Source organism: Phalacrocorax carbo, chromosome 4, assembly GCF_963921805.1.
Source record: "Phalacrocorax carbo chromosome 4, bPhaCar2.1, whole genome shotgun sequence".
Classification (NCBI taxonomy): domain Eukaryota; kingdom Metazoa; phylum Chordata; class Aves; order Suliformes; family Phalacrocoracidae; genus Phalacrocorax; species Phalacrocorax carbo.
In genome coordinates, this window is record NC_087516.1 from 74,736,235 (window position 1) to 74,759,500 (window position 23,266).

The window sequence follows — 23,266 nt, forward strand, 5'->3', positions numbered from 1 at the left end:
TCTAAAGCTTTCCTGGCCGTTTAGCTAGAAGTGCTAGTGCATGGCACATTGAGGACTTTAAACAGCCTTACAGTATTATTTAATCGGCACTGTCCAAACGTTTGCAACAACTCCTAGAAAATGGAGGCTTACAGAGGACGACGGTGACGTAGCGCACCACAGCCCGTTTGGACAAGCACGGCAGCACCGAACTCTGGAATCACACGGTTTACGAATGCAGCGTTCTACAGGAAGGATACATTGAACTTGGCATATAAAGCCTCGGCAAGGACAACGTCCGTCACAGTTCGTTAAGAAATGCCTGTTGGGCATTAATTCATTTGCTGGATTCTTAAACCGTGTGGAAGTCATCAGTCTTGCCAGATGACAAATAAGCTTTTTTTGCTATTCGTTACACAATGAAAACAGATCGATGCTTTTTACATTTTAGCCACCACACCTCAGCACCATACTTTGGTTCAAAAAAAGAATGTCTAGAACAAAACTGCATTTTTCATTTGAATCTAGGTTTTCAATTGTGCTTTTTCTAGTCATTGACAGGATTTGCATAGCTGCCTTTTTGCGAAGTTCTGTTCTCAGTTTACCTTGCAGTGAAAACATTCCTACACCAAATATTTATTTACAACAAGTATTGAAACTTACATCCACTCGGAAGTCCTCCAGTCTCTTAAATTTATTAAGGTGTTCTTGCAGTTTGGGGTCAATGGCTGGAGTCTTGTGCTGAGAGTATTTTAGATAAGCCCAAAATTTCTCCAGCCCGTAGAGCTGACCTAACAATGGAAAAAGATAGTTTTACCAATTTACAAAGGTCAGATGTAATTAAAAACTTAATTATTCACCAGTAACTCTATGTTCAAGAGAACTGTAAGATAAAAGGAACATGAACAAAAGCTGTTCTTGGGTTAGTTAACAAGTCAGTGCCAAGGAATTGGGATTATCTCCCAGATAGAGTTACCCCGGTGTGAGCAGTGACTGGCCTATGATAATTACCAGCTTCATAGTCTCTCTTTGTTTCTTCTTGGAAATCCTTGAATATTTCTTGCCTGAATTTCTTTTCTAGGCCATAGCTGTAAAATCTAAACAAGCATTCCAATCCGTACCTGTAACAGAACGGAGAGGTATGAAAATCTCACACATACACTCCTCGTTCCTCAGAAGGACTCAAGTTTTCAGTCTGTCCTTGCATTTAAGTAAATGGCATGGTCGCATTTTACCATTCTCATAAAAAAACTTCCTTTACACATTGATTTTTATCGACCTATTGTTCTAAAACATCTTTACAAATAATCAAAACTGACCTGGGAAAAATCAGGTTTGTCCCATGGTTTCAGCTGATGAACTACAGGCACAACGCGCACATACCAAATGAAGGCATTTTCACATTTTTGGTACGTTTGTGTACGCACACAGTTTCAACATAAACCCAGCCTTAGTGGGTGAGATCACAAGCCAGCCTAACCCACTGCCAGTGCAAAACCCAACCTTTAGGGCAGGAGTTGGTGTTCCTCCAGCTCCTGCACAACCCAGCGCCAGGGATTCTGGCTCAGTATTTAGCAACACACTGGCTTTGGCCGCCACACTGGTGCCAGGGCTGCCTCGGGCCTCCGGATAGTGGATCTCCTCCTGTTCTGGGTTCATCTGATGCCACCTTAGTCCCCTTAATGGCCTTCTGAATTTTCTCCTGGTACATGTATCCTTGGATAACCACAGAGCATCAAGAAAGCTCAGAGCAGAGACACAAGGTATTATATCTAGGGACTATCGCTCTGCAGTCTCAGAAAACATACTCAAACTTCAGGACTTCCATAGCCAATACGTCCTCACTTGGCATTCAAAATGTTGGGCTACCCTGACTCTTTGGCCAAGAGAAAGAGTCAGGGGAACTGGGTGAACGAAAGGGCATAATATCAAAGAACTATTGGGGCAGTGGTAATTTATTTTGTGGTCATTTTTCTGGTATTTTTGGAAGGCAAGAAACAGTTTGAACAAGTTGAATGAGGTTAAGAATGTCTTCACCTAGGGAAGGAAGAATCTTAAGAGTGTTGAAGTACAGAGCTGACTTGTCACGGTCAACAAGTTACAGGAATTTGTAGAATTTGGGACCCATTACAAGTCAGGAAGTGCTGCACGTTTAGCTGTTTATCTGGAAAGCCCAAATATATACAAAGAGACTTTTTGTATTAAAATAATTTATACAGCCCGCTATTTTAAAGGTTTACACAGAGTCAAAGCCAATACTAAAAAAGTTCACTTCAGATATACATAAACTTCACAGTCATTAAAACAAATGGTAAGACCTCCACAGTTTTTAACTTCCAGGAAAAAGCGAGTACCTGTAGTGTTCTTTTGCATCTTCCAGGGCAAGTTGTTTAAATTCTTCATACATTTTCTTGTTGAAGTGATCTCTCAGAAAAAACGACCAGAAACGAAAAAGTGTGTTCATTTCCTGGGACTGGCCAATTCCCAACCGTTTCCTCTCTGGAAGAAAAAAGAAAGGAGCAAGGGGACAGCTATATTTTAATTTTTCAGCAGAATCTTTTCAAGTGCTTTTCCATTAGTAATACATACACGACATCTTCCAGTAACTTCAGTTTAAAATTTCAGTGTAATTTTTTTTTTTTGTCAGGGAATGTAGAGTTAAGTGGAAAGCAGAGTTCATAAGATAGAAGCAGCAAATAAATTTTGCTTTCTTTTCCCAAGAAAAATTAAGGATGAGGAACAACATTGAGAAAACTGGTATCAGATGACACCTGGTAACTTCTACCCAAAATTTTAGGAAGCGCACTTAACAGCTTACCCATTAGACACCTTCGACGGTATTTGTGGTACACCTGTTGAGTAAAGCCATTTTCCTTTAACAGTTCATGAGAAGGATGCTGAAATTTTGGAAGAGAATTTGGGGTACACCCGTAACTTCCTCCTAGCGGAACTCCTTCTGAAGGTGAAGCATTGGAACTGCTGAAGAAAAAAATAAAAACCCACTTGTTTCTGTCGCATAAACAGTGCTTTTCTACGGAAGCAATTTTCAACAATTCTAGTCTATGCAAGTGCTGTCAGAATAGTACAATCCCCTGACGACCACCTCAATGCATGCCTGGGGTCCCAGTCATCTGTTTTCAGGTGTACCTCAAGAAAATCAGATTCTGTGCTAACATGTCAAAAACCAGGAAGTTTTAGAAGATGATAATTAAATGTTACTGTAATGTCTGATTTTTAAATGACCACTTAAAGACAAGATCACTGACGTGAACATCAGTACTTCAAGCAATATTACTGCTTCTATATCAAGGATCAACAAACAACATTGTGAACACAGTCACTCTAGCTAGGGTGCTTCTAGCTACACCCTGTATTGTTTTTGTTCTCGATGGCTCTTTTCTTGCTTCCACTCTATTTATAAATATTGTCTTTTATCACAGCCTATTTCTCCATTAGCAGTGAGAACTAATGACATTGCAAACACATTTAGTACAACAACAAAGAAAAAAATTTACCTCACAGAGGAAGCTGTTGGCCTGTGGTCTCTGGAATCCATCACCCAACCAACATGGCATTCTAACGGAGGATTTGTACTGTGTCGTGTTTTTCTTTTTCTTGGAGTCTAAGAAAGTAAATGAAGTATTTATTTCCCTAATTTGATGTTATTCATCCTCTCCCTCTTAAAACAAAGTTGTAAAAATTTTATGTTCTGTCTAACACATGATAAAGTCACAACACTCCAGTTTCATAACCTAAAGATTAGTCTTATGTAACAAGTTAGAAATCTTCAGACATTACACTTTTTCAGCAAGGACTTTTAAGAAATGTTACAGAGAAAACTCTGAAGCCATTCTGTAGAAATAAAAAAGAATGAATGTGGTAAATATTTTGAAGATAAACAAGAAAAAAGGATGAGTGTTTCATTTTTTGCTTTTTCATTGTTGTTAAATTGTATCCACAGCTGTGAGTTTTATAGGCTTTTTCTGGTTAAAAAAAAATTTACATCTTTCCATTTACCTTTACATCAATGGATCGCGCTTCTTTAACAACAGGGTAGAATCTGGGTGTTTTGTTGGGATCCTGGAGCCTTGGGGTGCGAGGTGTTTGCGAGGTGAAGCCAGAGTGAACAATGGGGGAATCTGGAACTGCTGTTGGCAGTGATCGAGCTATTGCTGCTGTTGGAGGTACTTCAATATTTAACACATTAGAAGCTAGCTCCTCTGCTAAATCTGTAGGCAGGAAGGAGAAAACATAGGTTTTCAAAAGAAACTTAGGATTTCAAAGCCTAAGCTCCCCTAGTATCTTAAAGGCCTGTTTCATTTCAAGCCAACTGCATCATCCCCAAAGGATAATGAAATTAACAAAAGCACTCGGCATAGAAGCAGTACAAACTGTTCAAAACTATGAAATAATGTTTCAAGTGTGTCTTTAGTGGAAAATTTAAATGCCCTTCTTTCTTATCTGCTTATTTTTGTGTATCTACACCAGCAAAGTAATGGAAAATAAACATCAGTGAAAGTGTAACCACATTCTTGCTTTTTGGTGAGGTGGTGGGTTTGGCAAGGTGGTTTTCTTCAACTACTTTAAAGATGCTATTAGCATGTATCCTTCTAAGTGTTACTACTACTCATATATCAGAAATACCTTGAAAGGCGTTGTGCCTGCTCAGTAGGGTTATGACACAAGTAGAAAATTCTTCCAGTCTCACTTTGTTCTATCCCATAAAAATACTGGCTTCTAGAAAATGTTTTACAACATCACTGGCTATTACTTAATACACTGTAAATGTCAACTTACACAAAACACACCTGGCGTTGGTACACGGTGACAACAAAGTAGAACACTGCCTATTGATGCTCATATATACCCTGAGAAGTAAGAGTACCAGCTTCTTCTAAAAATAAATATGTAATACTTACCTTTCTGTAACCCTGGAGGTCCTGGAGGAACTTCCTGGGTTGTATCAGCAATTGGTTCTGGTGCACGATTATCAAATTCTTCCTTACCAATGAGATTTAGCTTCTTAAAGTTCTCAATCTCTTGCTGAATTAGAAAAAGCAAATTGTAAATGCAAAGCACAACAGTGGATATCATCCTGAGAAACATGTGAATATCATAAGAGAGAAAAGAAGCAAGCCAGTTGACACACAACTACCCATACCCAGCCAGTACGGATTTCTTTCAAGGAAGATGGCAGGAGTCTCCAGCACACGTTGTACGAAAGTTGCAATGAACACTCTATATAACCTAATGCAGCTCACGCTGCACTAGCTAAAAGAAACAGTTATGCCAACAAATGGGCGAATGGAGGCAGGTAAGCCCATCTACATGCAAATTTTCACAGAAAAATAAGGAATGGAAGTGACTAAGATCCTGCCCCTTGCCAAAACCACCCTTCTGCAGCAAGCGTGCCAAGGAAGATCCTAGCAATTTAGGGGAGCAGAAAAGGCCCTGCTCCTTTCCTCAGACTACATCTAAAGAAAAGCCAGTATTTGTAAATAAAGTGTTCAGCCTTTTTAAATTTTTTTTTTATTTTCCAAGATGTGTGGCACCGTCTCAAATCACTCATGCCCCTACTCAGCTGAAGGTGGGGTGGGACGGGACATCTGTGTGTGTGTGCATGCTGCGCATGAAAAAAATCTTCTTTAAATCATGGTCAAGAAGGTAACAGCAACAAAAAAGAAAAGATTGTCTCTTGTGTGCTATTTGTCACTGTCTTCTTCCAGTTTGCTGGGTTTCTCGGTCCATTTCCTTTGTACTAAAACCTCTGTATTCCAAATTCTACCTTTATTTCTTGCTTTTATTCTCAACATTCATTTCTATCTTTGTCAGCTCTTTTTTTGTACCCACATGCTCCATTTGTCCTGTAAACTACTTGCCCCCTTCCACCTCATTCCACGACTCACCTTTGCCCTTGTACACAGATAAAGCTCCTTCCCCTCACCACTTTGTGCTTAGGTAACTCTGCATTTCTGTACACACAATATCTGCTAGTGATACAGGCTTCCTACAGACACGCTGCTCACTGGCCTCCCTCGCACAGAAGAAGGGGTTTCTTAATAAATCAAGAGCAGTGACAGGACTGCAGCGTGCCACGTTACCTCTGCCTACAAAGTGCTGGAGTTCAACTCATCTGTAATTTTACAGCTGCCTAGTATATTTAAAAAAAAAAAAAAAACACAACCCACAAACAACTACAACATAAAGAATAAATCACAAAGCTGACAATCTCCTTCCAAAGTTTTGAAAGCCTCAAAGACAGGGGCACATGTACAGGCTGGGAAATAGAAGGGTTTCTATAATAAAGTAAGGTGTGCAATCCAAAGGTTCATTTGCTTACAGAGCTATCATTCTAACAAGCTACAAGGTCAACAGAACCTCAATATAAAACTCTCTTACAATGACTGTATTACCTCTCCCTCTTGTTATCTCACCTCAGACAAGTGCCCCCTTCCCCTATGGCAGGGGTTTGCAAATGTTATGAAACAAGTTATTCACAGAGCAGGAAGACACTGGAAAAGTTGAACCATCTCCAAAACATTAAAAATAGTTCTAAACAAGTATTCATTCAATGGTTTTGGTCAAATCCGTGACAAGAAAAGCTTTGTTTTGCTTTCAACTGTTTATAATACTATCAAAATAAAGACAATTCAATAGACCTGTAAATTCAACCACTGTCACTTTTCTTTCAAATAAGTGTAGCATTTTCAATTACGTAGCAGATGCCTGAAATTAGTTTTGGAACTGTTTGGACAGGCAAGTTTTTCAGGTCGAAAGTGAAGCGAGTTACCTTCATCATAGTGTCATTTTCACTCTGCTCCATCCACAAATCCTGTTCATAATAGTATAAGCCATCATTAATGACTTTAGCAAGTTCTGATGTAATTTTTGCACGGCACATGTGGTTGCCAGTACGATCTCCACCAAGATGTTTTCTCATATACGGTGGTGTCTGTGTTACAATCAAAATCTTGTTTACGTCCTGATCATCAATTTCATAATCGGAATCGCTGTCTGACCAATCAGTAAATTTATTCTTCCGATCTTGAACGTGTTCCATCTCTTCATCAAACAAAAAATCAAGTTCTTCTTGTTCTTGTTCCTCTGGGCGGGGGGGTGGCTGCTGTTGATCTGACGTTTGATCAGCTATAGGAACAGTTTCCTAAGTTGGAAAAGGTGATGCATTTAATATTGGAATTGGATAGTGATTATCCAAATGGGAGACAAATAGAACATGACACTACATTTTCAATAAACAAACGTACTGGAATCAGAAACAATACAGCTACTTTCAGATGCTTACGTAAATTACTGTACTGTTCTAAGTAATTCTGCCATATGCTTTTAGGACAATTGTCAATGCGTATTTTTTAATAATCAACAGGTACAACTGTCACTCAGCAGAAAAAAACCACAGTATTTCCTTTTCATTTTAGTGAGCTTCGGATCATGATTTTAAATGCACTCAGTTATTCAAGCTCTGGTAGAGTGACAAGTATGCGCACTAACTGTATTGGATTATCGAGCATCACATACGTTAAGATGTGAAAAACCTTGGTTTACAGCATAATCTGAAAGTTGGCAGGTCTTCCATTTTTTTATTGAAGCACAACTTAAAGGTTTCTGATTTTACCTTTAGTTTGACCGTAGATGCATGATGCCTCTTCTTCACTTCTATCCAAGGTTCAGAGTCCAAATCAGGCAAACTTGTAGACAACCCTTTGGACATTGTCTGAAAATTACTTGTTTCAGTGTTTTCCTTTGGACTGAGCAGGCTTCCCATTCTTGGAGAACTTGGTGCAGACTCTAGCAGTGGAAAACAGTGCTCAGTAGCTTTTCAACCGCATCTACCATTTTTCTACCTCTCTCGCTAAATATAACACGGATCAGCAGAATTTCTTTCCATTTTTAGGAGACAGCTTTTCACAGTTCACCCAACATTAAGAGAAGATCAATTCTAGCAACTTATTTACGTGGAAACTTTCTAACAGTCTGAGAGAAATTATTTGCTGTTCAGAAAACAAAAGCAGCATCATTAGGGACATGTTTTCTCCACACCATCCTCTAGCTCTGTGGACAGGTGCCTAACTCAGTCATCTTTCTTCCCATTTAATTCCAGCCAACATTTCAGTAAAAGATTTCCTTGCCAAGGGTCGTCAGCAAACAAAGCCATCTCTCTATTAATAATGTGAATTAGATCCCCATCCAAAACCAGGATGCACCAAATACAAGAGTTCACTTTCAGCTGCTACCTAAATGAAGCAGATTTTGTGATTAACTTAAGATTACGAGTACTACTTCTGCAACTACTACTAAAGGACTGTATTTCATCGCACCATATTCTGGAGAATGGTCACAGCCATAACACATAAAACATTTCTATCTACTTCACATGAGCCGTGCCATCCATGTGACTTGGCAAGTGCAAGGCTGACAGGCGTATGTATCAGCTGAATAAACCACTACCAAATGTACAACTTCTGTTATGAAACCAGTATCAAGAGGCAAACTTCCTAAGGGAGACAGACAGTCCTAAACTTATGTTTCTATAAAATAAATCCTTTACCAGTATGTGAGCCAAAAATTTGGCCTGGTATGAATTCTGGACAATTGATGAGCTGAGAAAAGTCAGTCGGTGGCAGACTGCACGGAGGAGGGCCTGGAATTGGCCACTTTTCTGGATCAACCCTTTTCCTGATCCTCTGATCCACAGTTTCAACTTCTGTACTGTCCTTTAGAGCCTGTGTGACAAGCATATTATAACTTTAAAAGCTTTACATATCCAGCACCATCCAAAAAAGAAGCAGCCCACAAGCTTTGCCATTTATAGCCTCTTTATAAAACCCCTGTCATCGCAAACAGAAATCTTTAACTTCACAGCAATGACTTTAAACGGCAGCACAAAATTAACCAAGCAGCTTTCTATATATGTACTTCTGAATTATTTTACCTCCAAAATAAGCGCAGCATTTGTAGTCAGAGCTTGCATCCGATGGAAGCTGGCAATCAATGACACGGGCAGAAATCCTTGTTGGTCCATCTTTCTCCTCAGAAAGAAGTCTCTTTCCAAATTTTCTGTGCTGAAATAATACTCGCTGCAGAAAGAAACATGCAAATATGAGGCTATTATAGGTTAAAGAAAATCCTAAAATAGCAACTTTGAGACTCCTTGTTAAAGTCTTCCATTAAAAACAGAGCATATTTTGCCATCAACAAAATTGTACTTTCAACAGGCGTATCATCATTATTAGCAAGACTTACAGAACAGCATGCATGCTTGACACGTTAAGAAAGACTCATGGTCCAGCCCAGTACATAGGGGTATAAATCAAAGTCTTGTTACGTTTGCATATATGAACTACATAAGGAAAAACTAGGCTCAATTTTTCTTTCACCCAGCCCCCTCCGTTATTACTTACATGAACAGGAGGAAACAACATTCTCTTAGCCTCCATTTAGATGAAGGACAACTACTGCTTACAGTCAGGGCATAAGTTATTTCCCACACAGCAGTATCAGTGTACCTTCATCCTGAACTGTATTTTTTCTTTTCCCAGTTTCCAGTACATTAGAAGGTTTAAGTATGCTATCTGAGTGTTGAGGCACATATATGTACTCTGAATCAATACTTCAAGCATGCTTGTGGGAAGATGAGAAAACAAAAATAGTAATGTTGTATTTGTCATGAAACTGCACCAAAAGGCACAACAATTCATGGAGAAAGGTAAAGTCTAAAAGAAGAGATGATGTTTAGTGGATAAGAGGGACAAGGACCATTTCAGGAATTCGACAATACCACAGAACAAGACAGACAAGGGACAAAGAAATAGCAGAAAGACGAATCTTCTTAAACAACGAAGCTGCTCTATGAAATGATTAGGCTGTCATGATGTTTTATACTCAGTGAAGAGAGGAAGTAAGGAATTCAAATCACAATCTGTCACACAAAGCAAGGGAACAAGAAAACATCCTATTAAAAAAGAATGGAAAAAACCCCAATTTAATCCTGACAACTAAAATCTAGGCCTTTCATAGAGTTTACACATCATACCATGATTTTGCACGTTACATCCAAGAAATACTACTCCTCATCAGGTTCAGGAAAATGTAGGTAGTGAAATATTTAATGAAAAGCAATTAACATTCTATGATACAAAAATAGAGGCAGTGCAAAAATAAAACAAGAGAGCATTAAAACGCTGAGGAAAAAAATCCCACATGCAAAAGTAAATAAAGTTAATTCTATTTTCAACAAAGTATAAAATGTTAAGTGTCTCCACTGAAGTTGGGATCAAAGCCAAAGTTACCAAGAGGAGAGGACTCTGATGTCATCATTGACCCAAGGAAAAGCTTGATATAATTTCTTCCTCTAATTTTTGGTAGCTAAAGCTATGCAAAGCAAAAGCTCTCTATATGAAACACTCAGCTCCAAGACAGAATGAATATAAAGTCTCAAAGTTGGACAATAAGACATACGACAAATGGAAACAGTGCCATTAAATCAGAGCAAACAGAGAAGAGAATAAGGCTTTCAGAGAATTAAGCTCTTACTTAGAGCTAGTAAACCGATCAGTGAAGCAACTGTGCACAAAGAGAAGGATTCTTTCAAGAATATCCTATTTACTGTCCTGAACTGCTACATTTCTCTTCCCCTCCCAATCTAGAAGATAAGCAAGCGCAAAAGCATTATATCAACATTTTACTAATGTTACCTTTACAGTCATACAGTAAAGGTAAAATCTTGTAACCATTCACCTAGTTAAATATTCCACAAGCAGAAATGGACAATGACTGAACTTGACTCAAACTGCCTCACTTGATGTCCATCAGTCTAGAAAAAGGAATGTAAAAGACCATTAATGATAAATGAAGACAACGCACAAGTTTGCTCCAAGTAGAGGGACAAACCTAAACACGCACACCCCCTCCAGCTTTTCTTTTCTTTTTCATTTTCCTCAGAATCCTGTTGCTTATTCTTGAATTGATGCAGACTTGGATGCATGTCTGAACTTTTATTTATGTCTTGGTTGTTTTTTTTTAAAGAAAGAGGACTTTAAATAGAGTTCTACTGCATGTTGCAGACTAAGCACTGAAACTTTTCAGGCTGACTACTGCAGCCTGTAATTAAAAATGTTAAAAGATATTTTTGTATGTAATACAAATATTATTCTCTCTCGTACATCAAACTGGTTCTTGGAACAAGCATAAACTGCTTGGTAGCAGTAGTTTTTTTTTACTGTAATTACACATCAACTCAGTTGGACACAGTCTCTAAGATTTTTCCCTACTAAGCATGTAAACTGTTTTAAAATTCATCAGTTCACTAGGATTCAAACCAATCTCACTTCTGTAATATATCCTGATTTATCTTGGACTCCATAAGGAACTCCGAGACCTAGCAGTTCTGTGTAGCTTTGTTCTGTATATACTTCCTTCTTAGGCATAGCCACTTTAATATTTTATAGCTAAATTATGAAAGGCAGACAAAACTATCCCCAATTAGACGCTAATAATAGGTAATTAATTAATATAGTCTGTTTCTCATCATTTTTAATGTGCTAAAAGAAGCAAACAGATAAAAACACCCTTTTTTTTTTTCTTTTTTTAAGGAGCTTAAAAATAGTGAAGTTATGGTCTAAACCTGCTCAAGAATCTCCCTCTCTCTCATGGAAAGCAAACTCCGTAATCGAACTGCCTTAGGAGTTCATATCAGACAAGCAACCAATGGCTCTGGTTAGCCAGCCATGCCAAGTCTTCTATTGACACCTGCCAACCTCTTGTTGCTAAAATAAAATACAAATATAACCAGAAGTCAGATGTGACCAATGCTGTAACTGACATTTTTTTTTTCTCAGCAGAGGGGGACATCATCATGTCCTACCTTAGAAGGTCTGGATTCTACACTGCATGCCCAGAAATCTGGCCAACAGTGGAGTGTCTGTGCTCCTCCCTCACTTGTCTGAGGACAGTGCAGGCCGATTATCCTGACATGGGGGTACATGTCCACTGTCAGGTCTCATAGGGGCCTGGCAGCAAGAGTAACAAAAAAGACTGCAATAGAAGTTTTGAAGTTGATAGCCACATGCCAGATACTTTCTGCCCTTAAAGAGGCTTTTTTCTTCCTTTTTGCGTCAACTGTAACAAAAGAAGCAAGAATAAAATAAGCAAGTTGCTGTATGGAATACAAGGGCAATCAAAAACCACCACAAAGGCATCACAGAGAAATGCCGTTGCAAGTACAGAAGATGAAATATCTGCCAGTGGTGGAAACTGTCTCTTTAAAATGAACTAGTGGTTTCCAGGCCCTTTTTGACTTGTCTCCTGGTGATAATCAGTCTTCCAGATGGTTTCTCATTGCCTAATGGTGTACATGAGAAAGTAAACATTTCAGATTATTGAAAAAAAACCAAGCATCATTGCAAAGCTACTCTCTTTCAGTTAAATGTTTCAGGTGAAACACCCTGAAAACACAAAACTAACAAGACTTCTCAAAGTGAAATTGAGAGCAAATAAGGGAAATATCTAGCTACATCACCCAAGAAGAGCTTTATAGGCAAACGGACCAACAGTACTCAAAAGCACAAGCTCAGAGACATCCATATCTCAATTACATGACAACATAAAAAGAGGGCTATGTACCGTAAAAAAAAAAGCAGGTATACAAGTTAGAGCCAGACTACAGCACAAGATGCAGAACAGCTTCCTTAAAATTCCTCCCCATCACTCCAGTTTTTCCACCCTGCTAGTGAATAAATTCAAACTGACACTGGTAATGGTCAAATCAAAAAGTTAAATTGAAATGCCTTCATCTCCATCTTTATATGAATAATAAGGATTAAACACTGTTTGAAATGAGTTATTTTATCTTAACTAGATCTCTGAAAACACTTGTACATTAAACAATCTACTTACATTTGATGCTTTATATATTCTTTGAGAAGTGCTTCATCCACAGAATACATCTGCACTCCTGTTCCATCACCATAGTAATACATCACACTAGCATTAAACTCAGGTTGAAATACTTGGTCAGTTCCTTCACCATACAGTTCTTGATAACCAACTGAATATTCAAAGTTCACTTCAAAATAAAGGAGAACATAAAGGAAGATGATGAAAAATATTAAGTCCAGCACACAAATAATATAGGGCATGATGCACACTATTTTACTGTTGGTTTACAGCATCTGATTTTAAAAAGACAAGTTATTTAATTATATGAAGTTACAGGACATCTTTTTTGAGACAACTCTTACTTCACGTGCAAACAATAACTTTATCAGCACAGTTTTAAAATTTTTGCTAAGCATCTACTTCTGTGCATACTTCTAGGATTTCCTCTGCCTCGTCCTCTTCCTCTGCCTCTTCCTCTTCCTCTGCCTCTGGAGAATCCTCGAACACTGCCACCCTCACTTCTCACACTGCACACTTCATCATGATCATCTCTCTTTTCTCTATCACGACGCCAATCTAAGAGAAAAAAGCATAATGGTTGCAATCATAATTACATATCACAGCACTAGAAAGTCCCTTGTGACACAGTTCTCAGCTTGCGCCCAGGCAATCCACTGACTCAGTCATGCTGGCTGAAGCAGAAGGTCAGATCTGAAGCTGTAAGGGTGAAATGGTAAGGTTTGCCCAGCCATGCCTGAGGGTGAGTCGGGCAGAAGCTGTTAGCTATAAAGAAGAGTAAGTGGGCTTGACAGGCAGCCAGTCTCAAATGCTTCTGAAGCAACTGGACACGGGTGCCAGCTCAGGGATCACAATACCTATGATCGGCTTGGGACAGGAAGGAATGATCATGCAATTCTCCTTCCAGGCACGATAATAGTGTCTCCTCCTGTGGACAACTCCCAGTACCTAGAGAGAGCCAGGAAATGCTGCTAGCTCTCGATGATCCTGCTCAGGGTGGGATTTCCACAGCTGTGGCTCTCTGGTGCCTCCCTTTTTGTTCCCAGAAGCAGATGTCTACTGCTCCCCTGGCTCTGCCCATTTAACAGCAATCATTTATTCTCTGCTGGTTGTGCCCCAAACTGAATTTTTAAATTAAGGGCCCCTTTTTGACAACACATGCATATCCAAGACGACTCTGTAAGAATCTATGTAAAGTTCTTATATAAAAATCTGATCTGCACATAGCAAAAGAGGGCAAGAGAGAAGCAGCAGCAGCAGAAAGGAAAGCAAACAGGTCCAAACCAGACCTCAGGGACCTCAGCTTCACTCCCCACAAAACTTAAGGACAGGTGTAATTCTCACTTTACTCATGAGAGAAAACAAAGCCCCCTCTCACATCATTTCTTCCTCTTCTCCTAGCACTCTCAGAGACTTCCATCTTCAGTCAGCCACCCTTGCTTAAAGTTTCTTTAAGTTGTAATTGGATAGTCTTCCAGATGCTGGGGGACCTCTTTGCCAGAGGAATTCCTGGGGATACAGCCCCTACTTGATCAAATTGAGAGCTGCTAATTTTAACAAAGGACTGACTAAAGATATGATTCTTCGTTTTTATTAGAAATCTTGCTTTACCAGCAACTATTTTTATGAACCCTCAACATAAGTTGTACGCTCATACATTCAAGTCCCTGCACTTTATTTTCTGTCAAATAAGACTAAATTTATTAATATCATCGTCTGTATGTGTCTTTCTCATCGGGAATTTGTACCTTAGGCTTCACACTTGCTATCCTCAACCTTAGAAATCCCAAATGCATAAGGCATTATTTGAACTATTTTCCCAAATCAGTTTCAGTTTTGCACTCAGAGTACATGCGGCTCAGACCCATGTAAAAGTCCTACATATAACACCTCCATGAGCTAGTGTTGTATTTAAGCCCGAAACAAGTTTTCTATTTAAACAGCCAAAGTTCCTGAAGAGCAAGAGATATTTTATGTTCTCTCACACTGAAACTAGTCCTGAATCACTAGAGCCTTGAGGTAGAGTTCATGATACAAGTTTCTGGTCATTTGACCATCCTGAGGAATAATTGCTGAAGAAAGTGATACACTAGTAAAAATCCTCTCCCTGCCCCTGTCCACCCCTCAGCCATCCAGATCAAACCCTTACATCCATGTTCGTAAAATGACTTCAGCAAACAAATCCCATTTCAGTAGTATCCAGCACTTATTAAAATCATAGAATCATTCAGGTTGGAAAAGACCTTTAAGATCACATCTAACCGTATAAGCAAACATTTAAATTGTTAATGTATATTGCAATTTTAAAATGCAATACATAAACCAAAGAGATACACTCAGCCTAAGATTTCTGCCATCTGACAAGCTGTATTCAGAACACCTGAGGACCAGAAGCAGTTCCAGCTGTGGTGCATTTCTCCCTCTGTTGTGCTAGCACAACTTTCTGCAAGGCCATGTCGAGAAATAGGTCGGGGAACTGAGGGAATTGGTCCAACTTAAAGGGAAAAACATCATCAGTAGAATTGCCAAAGCAGAGTTTAAAATGTAGGTCCACAAGCAATTGCTCTGGTAGCAACAAGCTGCAGGAATAGCAGTAGAGCAGGACAGAGCAGCCACCTTATGCAACTGTTATCAAACTTTCTGCATTGTAAAGCTGCGGCCCAAGACACTGTAGGGAGCCACGAAGAGAAAAACATATGCCGCTCTGATGCGGAGCACCAGCACACACTGTAAAGACAGACTGTTTCCAAACTCAGTTATTCAGCAGAGTCAGCGATTGAGACATTACAACTCTGATCAATGTGTGAAGAGGTTCAAAAAACAATCTGACAGTAAGCTTTTAAACAAAACTTTCCAATTTAAACTTTGTTAAATGACAGCACAATTTATTTATCTTCTACTGTTTTTTGGCAAATATTAACACTAGGTTTTAATTAATACAGGCAAAGTCAAAATTCAACATAAACTGCCAATATAATGCCTACTCACAGAATCAAAGAATCATTAAGGTTGGAAAAGACCTCTAAGATCATCAAGTCCAACTGCTTACCCAACACTACCATGCTTCCTAAACCATGCCCTGATTTACACTTGGTATAATACATTATGGTATATACCATAATAGTGTATATATATTATGTGGTAAAATATATATCACGTGGTATTATATTTGGTTTGCCACAAATAGAAAGACCCAGAGATTGAAAACTACTTACTTCTTGTCTCACTCCGCCTGTTGTTATGAGGTATTAACTTGTTTGTTTCCAGCAGAAATCTTGAGCTATTTCGAGAGCCTGGTCTTTCTTGACTGTCTGACCTTATATCATCCAAGTGAAGTGGCACCCATTTCTGCTTGTTACCTTGAAAAGTTTAATATATTACTCTTAATTACAGCACTACTTGAGGTTTCAGCTCCTGAAAAGATTCTATAGAACTCTTCTTGTAGAACTAGTAACAGTTAATTTCAAAGTTTAAAAATGGGGAGAAGCTTAACATTGAAATTTTAAGATATTATGAATGACTAAACAATAATAAATGCAGTAAACAGGAATTTCTCAAACTGACAGGTAACCTTACCGCAGGTTTAAATACATGAAATGAAGGTGATTTTTTTTGTTTAATTAATTTTTAGGTGTAAGCTCCACTACCAAGAATTTATAGCTACAGAAATGTTAAATATATACAGTAAATTAATTACTATATAATTTCACAACTTACATATAAAACTTAAAGGTAAGAAATAACATATCCAGTTAACTACTAAGAGATTTCAATCAGAAACCATAAACATTTTCCTGAAAATTTAGCTATGATACTGTATTTTCACCTTGAGGTAATTCAGATTAAGTTCATTCACATGCATCAAAAATTATCAGCAAAGCTGTATTTTTTTGTAGGCTGGCCTAAAATATCCACTAACCATTTATTTAATGATAATATTTACTGTCTTATACTTGATTGGTATTGCGGGCTTCCTACCTTTGTAGCCAAGAAATATAATTGCTTATATTTTTTATATATGTATGTATTTTATATATATAATGGCTTATATTTATTTTATACATAAAATGTGTTATCCACTCTGTGGGGAAAAATCCTCAAAACTTAGGTTGTACCCTGTGGAATGCTTTGCTTTAGGTTTCCAATTAGACTGAAAAAATTAAAAGCAGTAACGTATTTGTTTTTAAATATATACATAGGAAGATTAACAAATCTGAACAACAGAAGGTCTTTATGATCTGAAGAAATACCAGCAGGGAAGCAAAAAATAAAAAGCAGCTCATGGCAGCAATATCTTAAAACTCTCTCAGCTCTTCCTCCAGCCTACTGACCAGATGAGTTTTGCTCCCTATTTTTAATGTAATAGACTGGATCAAAAGGAAATTAATAACCTGGTTTAGTTTTCAAGCGATCATTTAAAGGTGTAAGCTAACAGCAAAACATGAAAATTAAAGCGTTAGTATACAGAGTAACACACATACATAGATATATATGTGAAGTTAAATTAACTTAATGCTATCTATTTAGGGAAATAAAGATATGAGAGACAGTAATGGTTTGTACAGCCACACTAAAATTTTCCAAAATTTGTCAAGAGCTCCACGGACCATCAGTAGGAGATGAGCTGCTTTTTCTCCACAATTCCTATTTGACTAAAAAGAACACTCCAAAACCTGAGAAAGGAAGCCTGTTTTAAGCTTCCTAGCAGAAAGCAATATATCCTGTTACCACCGAGAAAATGCAAAACATAAAAAGTTTCATCAAGTCATTCAGCTGGAATTAATATAACTGTATCACTGGTGACTTATTGCATTATACATAGTGCCCAGACTGACCTTTTTTCCTTTGGTTATTAGTTTGAGCTTCATCTTCACTAATATTATCTCCTGGACCATCTGGCTTTGCCTCCAGGTTGTCCTTGATTCCATTATTGCTTTTTTGATCAGATTTCTCCTCCTTTTCTCTTCTATTTGTTGGCTTCTTACTGTGACTTACAGTCTTACACTGCAAGATATAATGGTAATTATTTCTGACAGTGCAGCTGCTGATAGCAAAAGGTATCAGTTTCCTTTACCTATTAAAATTCCTTTATTATTACCTGTTCTCAACCTCTTCAGTAGGGCAAGTTTTAAGAACTGTGTTGCTTTGTAAAGTCTCATTTTAAACAGTTCTATTTTCTGCTAACTTGGCAACACTATAAAGAATTTTTAGACTAAGAAAGTTTTTGTTCATTTGTTTTTAACTGAACATGTAGAATTGCAGAGTGCACAACAATTGTGTTTCAATACCTCAGAACTGAAATGTATTTTATAGGAAAGAAAGATATACTACTCACCAGTACCTACTGTTCAAACTGATTATCTTTTAAAATCTGTGCTTACAGAATACTGAATGGTAAATCAGAAATTCCCATGATGCTGTACAACCTCAACAGCACGCCAAATGTTCGTGCAAACTATAAGGAGCCATAGGTCTTAACTCTGACAATTCTGTTCCACTAAACCAGAACACTAACTAAAGATCAGAGGATGTGGAGCTGTGCGATTACAGATTTATTTTTTCCCCACATTAGAATGCGGCATTTACTGGCAACTGTGTGCCTTTGAGTAGTGCCAGCATCCTGCAGATCATTGCTTCTTGGAAATCCCACAGAATAACACATTTCAAAGCAGGCAAAATGAACAGCATTTTAGCAAACAGTGGAAAGTTTCATTTTTCCCCAGTATCAATACAGGCTGGGGGATGAAGGGACTGAGAGCAGCCCTGCAGAGATGGACTTCAGGGTACTGGTGGATGAAAAGCTGGACATGAGCTGACAATGTGCACTTGCAGCCCAGAAGGCCAACCTTATCCTGGGCCACAACAAAAGCAGCGTGGGCAGCAGGTCGAGGGAGGGGATTCTGCCCCTCTACTCAGCTCTGGTGAGACCCCACCCGAGTACTGCATCCAGCTCTGGAGCCCTCAGCACAGGAAAGGCATGGACCTGTTGGAGTGGGTCCAGGGAAGGCCACAAAAATGATCCGAGGGCTGGAGCACCTCTCCTATGAAGAGGCTGAGAGAGTTAGGATTGTTTAGCCTGGAAAAGAGAAGGCTGCAGGGAGACTTTATTGTGGCTGTCCAGTACTTAAAGGGGACTTAAGAAAGGTGGGGACAGACTTTTTAGTAGGGCCTGTAGCAATAGGAGAAGGGGTTGTGGTTTTAAACTAAAGGAAGGTAGATTCGGGCTAGATATAAGGAAGACATTTTTTACTATGAGGGTGGTGAAACCCTGGCACAGGTTGCCCAGAGAAGTTGTGGAGGCCCCATCCCTGGAACCATTCAATGTCAGGCTGGATGGGGCTCTGGGCAACCTGATCTAGTTGAAGATGTCCCTGCTCACTGCAGGGGGGTTGGACTGGATGGTCTTTGAAGGTCCCTTCCAACCCAAACTATTCTATGATCAGATATTATATCTACCTGCAAAACTGAGCTTCGCAGACAGTTCTGCCAGACAGAAAGAAAACTCCTGTGTCATGGAGATAGCTTTGAACCTGCTGAGGTACATACAGTAGATACTGCAGTATTATGCCATAATTAATTTGAATGCAAAGCCTTCCCTTAGACAAATCACTTGAGATTAAATACAAACTAAATGTTATTTGGTTTAAACAGACACTACATGAATTTGTGTACTAAAATTCTCATGCACTTAAGATAGCAAAAGGTTAATTAACATCTACGCAATACAATCTAGACCACCCAGTAGACCAAAAAATCTTTTGAAAAAATACTCTTAAAGCAGACTATTTCAGACAGAAAACATCAAATGTGTATATTCTCATGAAACACTACATATGTATCTCTCCACCACTCTGATTAGTACTGCAGAGACATCATTAATCACATCAAAATTTGACTTAATAACTTAGTAGATGCTAAAGACCTGCAGTAGTAAAGAGAATGCAAGATACGGGTGCATGTTTTCTTAAGTCACTAAAATCAGTATTTCCGAAAAGAAGAAAAAAAGATGCTAATATAAGCATGTTCTAGACTTAGTCACAAATCAACATTAGCATTTACAGATATTGCTAAAGAATATAAAATTTAATCCTTTCAATGCCATTCAATCTCTCAGATCTAAGTGCAGCACACCCTCTCCTTTTCTGAGCATCAGAACGGGATAGAAAACATCGTTATTTTTTGGACACAGTTACAGACAAGAGTTTCTCTGCATTGTATCTCCTGTGTTAAAACAGTAGCCTCTGAAAAGTTACAAACAAAAGTATTGCATAGTGGAACTGGCTGCACAATCTTCAAGAATAGCATTTTTGAGTTATCAGACTGCAGCAAACGAAGAGGCTGCGTGTCTGAGGTATAAAAAGCACAGGTGAAATTTTTTCTAATCTTAGAAGTAACTAAGGAAGGAGTTTGACAGACAGCTGAGAGTTATACACTTCTAATGCCACCAGATAAATTAGCAGCTTGAGGATGCAAGTCATGCCTCCTTCATGATACTGTTAAATATATCACCACTGCCTCCTTCTGAAGCGGTAGTCTCTTCCGTTCGCAACATCTCAGCAACTGACAGGAATATTGATGATGGAGAAGCTTATAAATACTTCAAAAAAAATCAAAAAGTCAGATCAAGGATCTTTTATAAATCCTAAACCACGATAGGATGTAGACACACACTGAAGTATTCTAACTGGTATGCGAGCTAACTGAATGAGCATTAATTTATTGGCATATAACCTGTTCAGGTTTTAAAGATTTTCTAGCAGTCTCAAAGACTTTCTTTGAGATCCTGTAGAACAAGCTACTGGAGGAAGAAAATTCTACCTAACAGTAAACACAACGTTCTGTCAAATCTACAGACATCTATAATTTTGACCTACAATGCTAAAAGCCTGGTTAGACACCTGAAAACATTTAGTTGCTGACATAAATAATGAAGTTATGATAATCAGTTGAGGGAGAAGGAAGGGTGTTAAAAACCGAGCCCGCAGGACAAATGATTCACACCAAACTACTTTAATGCTCTTTTTCAGTTTTCATATGGACACTTTCATTATACAATGCACATTGTTGAACCCAAATCTTCTGGTTTCCCTCACCAACAAAACAGTAAGACGATCACAGAGGTGCTGCAGCAGAACTGAAGCAAAGAATGAAATGGCACCTCATAGCTTGCAATAACCTGTGCTCTGTTCTTGTTTTAAAGAGCATGATCAAGGTGTGATATATTACACACTTATCACTTGAGATAAAGTGAAAGGAAGATCATTAGATGGAATAGATGTTAACTGAAGATCCAGCCAGGGGAAAATATATCAGAGGAATAGGGCAAGGATAACTAAGCTGCCCTAAGAAAACCTGCACAAAGCATTCTGAACCACAAGGGAGGGCAGCATGTTCACAACTCCAAAGGCCTTCTCACCTGTGAGATGTAGAAAAGGGGAATCTGGGTTTTAAAGGGGTGGAGTAAGTATGGCACATTTTTACCTACATGTCCATGGCATACCACTAACAATAAATGGAATGTATCTCTGTGGGCCTGTGAAGGCTTCAGAAATTCCAGAACCAGTAAAGCTCAGCCAGCATCCTGAATTCTTGACAGAATTTCTGCTGAAAGCCTACAACACCCAAAGCCCATTCTGGGTGGGCGGAAATGGTATTAAGCAGAGAAGTCTATATGTTTTTTTTTAAAAAAAATAATACTGAAGATAACAAAGGATACTTACTTCATTGTTTGCTATTTCACTTGGTGTTGGCCAGTTTGTGATATCACCAAAATCTCCAGCCTGCAAAGACAACAAAGGGTTTGTACTGCTTCCTAGATTTAGTCCTTTTATTAAAAACACAACATGGAAGGTGTCAGTCATGACTCAGATGGCCAGACCACCCCTTCGAGCAGAATTGTTACAAGCAGCAATTTTTAAAAATTGAGAAATACAACAGAAAACAAAACACACAACTTTTGAAAACAGAATACGATCAATTGTAGAAATAACTATTAATTCATTACATCCAAATCAAGGTCCAATATATCTTAGCTCATAATTAGTGTAACTGTCTAAAGAATGCCTTCATGAAGAATATTTTAAGGGGGCACAGGCAAAAGAGATAGCAAGCAAGCAAAATCTTCTGCATTCCCTTATAAAAAAAACTAAGCAGGCTTACGACTTTTGAGCACACAGAAAACAACTATCAGATTAAATGTTGTCTTACACATAGCGTCCTATGTGATTTAAAGGTATCTACTGCTTAAAAGTCTTTTAGCTTTCGGAAGACCTTTGAGCAGAGGTATTATTCAACCTAAGAAGAGGTGGCTGTACAAAATTTTAGAAACTTAATTTTTCAATAAAAGGATTCAGCGTCTCCTGTTGGCATAATCATAATTTTGTAACAGCACATAAAGCGCACACATCACATAATAGGCAAAAAGGATTTCCAAAACCAACCTAGCATCACTTGTGCTCAAGTGTTGTTGTTTCTTTGCAGCCCCTTTGTATTTTTAATAATCCCATTGCTTTTTTAACCAAAAATGCCTTTTCTTATCCCTCATACATACACTGCTTTGGCATCCCTTCTAATTTTAAATTTCCCTTCCTTTCCTACTTTTCTCTGTCTTCAAAATCAACCATTACCAAGGCAGAACATAACAGTTCTGGCTATAACGTAAAAATACCTTGCTATCTTCTTATTTTAGTAATATCAGCTGTTTACCATACTGAATATTTACAGCCAGAAATTATTTAATTTTCCTACCATATTATCAGCTGATCTAAATGCCAGTTTAGATTAACATGTTAGATGAACTGGGACTTCTAATACAATCAGCCCAGTAACTCATAGCTAAATGTCCCCCTGGCAAACACAAACCTTGCCGCATTTCCTCGTCCTGGGCTTCGCTGCTTTTATAACTTTAGTGGAATTTTGTAGTTCTGAAAAGGAAGAAAAATATTTTCAGGTGAAGAATGAGACTGCATTTTAAAAGAGTAAGGAAGGTATGCTTTAACAACTCTGTTTAACTATCTATCATACTACACCAAAACTTTGAGGCCTCAGTATCGAAGTCAGTGAACATTTCAGTAAAGTAACTAACAGTACATGACATTGAAAAACTTACATTCATAACGAGTGTAAATAATCTTGAAAACCAGGTGTACGGGATACCGTATGACACAGTATTTAAGCATTTGCTCAGCTGTAAGGTCAAGACTATCTCAAAATGCTGGTACTTTAACCTAAGAAGTAGCAAAGAAAATAAGCCCCTGAAACACATTTTAAAAGTTAGCCTATTAGAAGCTATGAATAAGACAGAATTAATTTAAGAAGTCTATCAGTATGCAATCATAAAAAACCCACAGAAGTAATTATATATTCACAGTAATTT

The 23,266-nt window shown here is 38.3% G+C and overlaps 1 protein-coding gene across 5 annotated transcripts in view; it reads right to left on the bottom strand.

Moving 5' to 3' along the window:
* LARP1B (La ribonucleoprotein 1B) overlaps positions 1-23,266 on the bottom strand; it is a 39,639-nt gene that overhangs the window by 8,619 nt on the left and 7,754 nt on the right. The window contains exons 2-18 of one of the 5 annotated variants that reach the window (XM_064450472.1): positions 22,753-22,814; positions 21,612-21,671; positions 17,727-17,895; positions 16,107-16,250; positions 13,306-13,449; positions 12,892-13,060; positions 8,930-9,074; positions 8,546-8,720; positions 7,613-7,785; positions 6,770-7,141; positions 4,899-5,022; positions 3,997-4,208; positions 3,495-3,601; positions 2,798-2,955; positions 2,334-2,478; positions 991-1,100; positions 643-770 (exon numbers count right to left, since the gene is read on the bottom strand). In XM_064450472.1, the coding sequence (XP_064306542.1) occupies positions 643-770; positions 991-1,100; positions 2,334-2,478; positions 2,798-2,955; positions 3,495-3,601; positions 3,997-4,208; positions 4,899-5,022; positions 6,770-7,141; positions 7,613-7,785; positions 8,546-8,720; positions 8,930-9,074; positions 12,892-13,060; positions 13,306-13,449; positions 16,107-16,250; positions 17,727-17,895; positions 21,612-21,671; positions 22,753-22,814 (2,597 nt within the window). The other 4 variants (XM_064450471.1, XM_064450474.1, XM_064450473.1 and 1 more) reach the window with 4 other exon arrangements.